The sequence below is a fragment of the Gavialis gangeticus genome, unplaced genomic scaffold (genome assembly GCF_001723915.1).
Source record: "Gavialis gangeticus isolate Ggan-Ray unplaced genomic scaffold, GavGan_comp1, whole genome shotgun sequence".
In the NCBI taxonomy this organism is placed as follows: Eukaryota; Metazoa; Chordata; order Crocodylia; family Gavialidae; genus Gavialis; species Gavialis gangeticus.
Genome location: NW_017729014.1, coordinates 9752405 through 9756704, shown reverse-complemented (window position 1 = coordinate 9756704; position 4300 = coordinate 9752405). Strand labels below are relative to the sequence as shown.

General features: G+C 43.9%; 1 protein-coding gene across 4 annotated transcripts in view; it reads right to left on the bottom strand.

Moving 5' to 3' along the window:
* The window catches only part of CDK11A (cyclin dependent kinase 11A), a 20307-nt gene that overhangs the window by 3236 nt on the left and 12771 nt on the right, over positions 1-4300 (bottom strand). For all 4 annotated transcript variants that reach the window (XM_019511704.1, XM_019511706.1, XM_019511707.1 and 1 more), the window contains 4 exons: positions 2836-2957; positions 2206-2313; positions 716-832; positions 325-473 (listed from right to left, as the gene is read on the bottom strand). In XM_019511704.1, coding sequence (XP_019367249.1) covers positions 325-473; positions 716-832; positions 2206-2313; positions 2836-2957 — 496 coding nt within the window. The remainder of the gene's footprint in view (positions 1-324; positions 474-715; positions 833-2205; positions 2314-2835; positions 2958-4300) is intronic.

The following is a 4300-nucleotide window of genomic DNA, read 5'->3' as shown; positions in this document are numbered from 1 at the left end:
CATGCAGTCCCCTGCTGGCCCCTCCTGGATGTGTGCCAGAATTATTTTCTCAAACAGCTTGCCTAGGATCGAGGTAAGACTAACTGGCCTATAGTTTCCCAGGTCCTCCTTCCTCCCTTTTTTGAAGATTGGAACCACACTGGCCCTCTTCCAGTCCTCCGGCACCTCTCCAGTGCACCATGAGTGCTCATAAAGCCGTGCCAGGGGACTTGCAATGACCTTCACACAGGCCTACAAGCAAGTAATGCCTAGCTGTAAATAATTCCACACAGCTTCTGCAGCACATATTTGCTTTTCACAGTTCTGCTGGTAGCTTGTACTTACTTGTTCATGAGATCAAAGCCTTGGTCAGACAGCAGTGCCCCAAACCTCTTGCGCAAGTTGTTAAAGGGATACTCTGTGAATGTCATCTTTTTTACAGCTGGCAGCTCATTATACCCGGGCCAGATTTTTTCACTGGGAGTACCTAGTTCCTGGGAAGAAAAAAAATAGAAAAACCCACCTCCATAATGCACCTTTCTTGCTCATTCAGCATTACACAAATGCATGAAGCATGCAAAATAAAAGCACAAATACATCAACCTATGCATTTGCTGAATCGCAGAAGCCAAAATGGCTCAGTTGAGGTTTTAACAAATACTTTTCCTGCTCTTATTCCCCTTTCAGTCCCATCTATAAAAGTCATCAGTTACTCCCAGAGAATAAAGCGCATTACCTTGAACACTTTGTTAATCTGGTCAATTTCTGACTTTCCTGGAAACAGTGGTTTCTGAGTCAATAGTTCTCCAAATATACAACCTACTGACCACATGTCTATTGCAGTGGAATACTCCTGAAAGGAAAAGGAGATATTTTACAGAGTGGTCTGTTTTCTAAAATAATCTATTCCAAGAGTCAACTCAATGAATGTTAATTAGCTAACTACTTAAAATGAAGCACATTGTGAAACTATTTCAATGCACTTTGTATGCATCAGTGTATGTTCTGCAGTAAAGGTTACTGCGGATGGTAAAAAAGAGCACATTCATCCACACAAATACCACAGCCTGAAAACGTAACACTCACCAAAATACCACCCAGTTCATTCACCTCATAAGAACACCACTAGTGTCACAATTAGCAAGCCGCGGTGGGCAAGAGATCTAGCTGCTACCTCTCCTACACCAGCACCATGCTCTTTGCCTCCTTTGCCCCTGCATAGTCTTGGATTAGGGTCAAACACCAGATGTCCACAACCCAACCCTTCTCAGCATAACCTGCTTTTTCACTTGGAAGAGCCTCCCATAGTCCACAGATTCTGTTGGCTCAAGATCTGTGAAAGTCTGGGTCCTGAGCAAAGGTGCTCTCTTACTTCTGAAATTCTTGCACGTTTTCCCCAATCCACAATTTTCCAACTAGAATCCTAATCGGGAACGTACCCTCGTCTCTTCCAGGTTTACAACAGGGATCAGCAATGGGCACTGCAATAGAAGTATTGCCCAGCAAAGTACTCGCAATCTGAAGCCTTCAAATACAATATTTTCTTGCATCCTACACAAAGCTCTCTCCCAAAAATCAGCACCACCCCCCACCCAATTTCGGGTGCACGTCTTATGTAGGGAAGCTGATTTTTCTGCCCAGAATAGAAGCACCTCACTTTGACTCTCACTCCAAAACCAACCATCTAGCAACAATAGTGGCATTTATTTTGGGGCAGCTGAGGAAGTCAATTGACTTAACAGCTCATTGTTTTTCATTCCACAGATGTAAACAATCATCTCTCCTTTTTAATGGTCTTGATGTTCCAGTAACCAGTTTGACTTTTTTTTTCTTTTTTTTTGCTGTCTGATGCCTACTCCTGGTCTCCTGCTATTTCAGTCTCACCAAACTTTTAGCTCAGTGCTTGCTCTATGCAACTCTGGAAAAATCTCTCTCCATTCTGCCACCCCCAAAAGGTGCATATTTTATTTCAGGGTGCATTATACATGAGAAAATATGGTATTATAGGCAATTTCCAAAGCCCCACATCCAAAACCTGCAAGTTAGTTCCCTGTATGGCAGTGAAGATCAATACTAATATTTAAACAGCAAGACCTTGGTGGTTCTCTCCAATTAAGATTCTGAAGGAGAAAAATTAAATCCACCCACCAACCTGCTCCCCCCCCCAGTGCCCTGAAAACTTTTTAGCTCCTGGAAAGCCACACTGAAGGACAAGATGAGGCATACCTTGGCTCCAAGTAATAACTCTGGTGCCCGGTACCATAGTGTCACAACTACAGGTGTGTAAGGCTTCAGAGGGGATCCATACTCTCGAGCCAATCCAAAATCCCCAACCTGGATAAAGATAAATTATACATGTGACTAATAACTCCTATCATCTCCTGTGCCAGTGTGCACTCTGCAGCCATTATCCCCAAAGCTCACATGCTGAAAAACAACTACGATTACAAGAAGCACACACAATGAAGAAGTGATTTATGCTGACCTTGCAAATCTTTGGTTGCTTGCTGTCTCAAGAGAGGGATTTTTGACTGGTAAGCCAAATATTACCTGTTCTTATACTATGGTCATTATATAGTCAACTCCCCCTGGGCCAGAAATTTCCTGGGTTTTTACCCCCTGCCATGCAGAGAGTGACTAAATGTGACCATGTAAGCATTAGCAAAGTTTGGGATGGTGTAAAGAGTTCATCCATACTGAATGGAACAGGAAATTTTCTTCCACGTTACAGCTGCTCTCTCAAAGACAGGAGTGCAACATACTATCCAAATATCGCTGGCATTACTGCAGCAAAAGACCGAAGTACACAGCACCTTTTCAGGGAAAAAGACTATCAAATTCACTCTGTATTCTTACTTTTAAAATGCCTGAATGACTGAGCAGTAGATTGGAGGTTTTCAAGTCTCGATGAAGTATCCAGTTATCATGAAGATGCTTCACTCCACGCAATAACTGAATCATCAAGGTTTTCACTTCACCTGGAAGGACAAAACAGGGAGCCCAGTGGCCAAAGATGGGATCCACTACTAACATTATTTTTATTTAAAAAAAAAAAGCTGCATATAAGACACACACAGATAAATGTAGTTTGTATTTAACTAATAAAGAAAGAACCACCAGGATTTAGTGAACACAACCCAGGCCTTTTATTAGAATAGACCAAATTCTGACTCCAATGAAATCACGCAGAACAAGACACCAGATTTGGTTCTGGTGTTTTAAACACAAGACTGTGAAATATGTTTATTTAGCCAAAATTTTTAGCAAATGCCATGCAGAAGAAGCATTTCTTATGATGCATGGATGATTGCCATATAAATCTGACTATACCAATACCATATGAATCTGACTATACCAATGCAAGACTAAGAAATAGCTTGTCACATGAACAGAACTGTTTTGTAAAGCCATCTGAGGAAGCTCACACAGCATCACATTCCAATAGGAGGAAGGTGATGCTGTCCAGGCACAACCTGTTAAATCCCCTAATTTTCCATTTATTCAGGGAATCATCTTATTATATGAAGTCAAGAGAACAATGTCCTGGAATGCCCACTGCCTGGCTCTCCACAAGACAACTAATTTTGAAAGTATAAAGAAGAATATCAGTCAGCTGAACTTCCAATGAGTCGATCAAGGAAAGTTCCCTGGTGATCTAACCACCGCAGAACAGGCTGAAGACAGCCAGGAGCTAGAGCCAAAGCCCCACACATTGGGGCAGAAGCCATCTAGCTGAAGCTGCACCCCCTGTCGGAGTGGCACAGCCGAGGCAGGAGCAGGAGCTGCAGCTGAAGGCGAGGGGAACAGATCCTAGCCAGTGCATGCAGCTTCTAGTGGGGCTGTTTCTGGTACAGTTGCAGCCAGCTGGGTGCTGCTCTGTTCCCCTTGCCTCCAGCAGCAGCTCCTGCTCCTGGCCCTGCCGCACCACTTCAGGCAGTCCGGAGGGAAGGGAGGAAGCTTCAGCTGGGTGGCTCCCACTGAAGGTGAAGGGAGCAGAGCAGCATGGGAACGCTGATCTGGGCCTGGGCTGTCAGGTACAACCGAGAGTGTGGCATGGGCCATCCTGGAGGAGCAAGTGGGGCTCAGCCCCATGTGGAGCACTGTGGGGGCAGCCGTGGGCCAGATCCAGTCAGTTAGTGGGCTGTATTTTGCCCACCCCTGCATTATATTCTTAGATTTTACAGCAATGATAAGTGATATAAAAATCTAAATGGAGAGGTTCAATAAATACAAAAATGAAAGTCCTTCTTGTGAAGAAGGCCCCAGAAAGATCAAGCTCAATGGTACTTGTTACACACTAAGCTATTAGGATGCCACTACA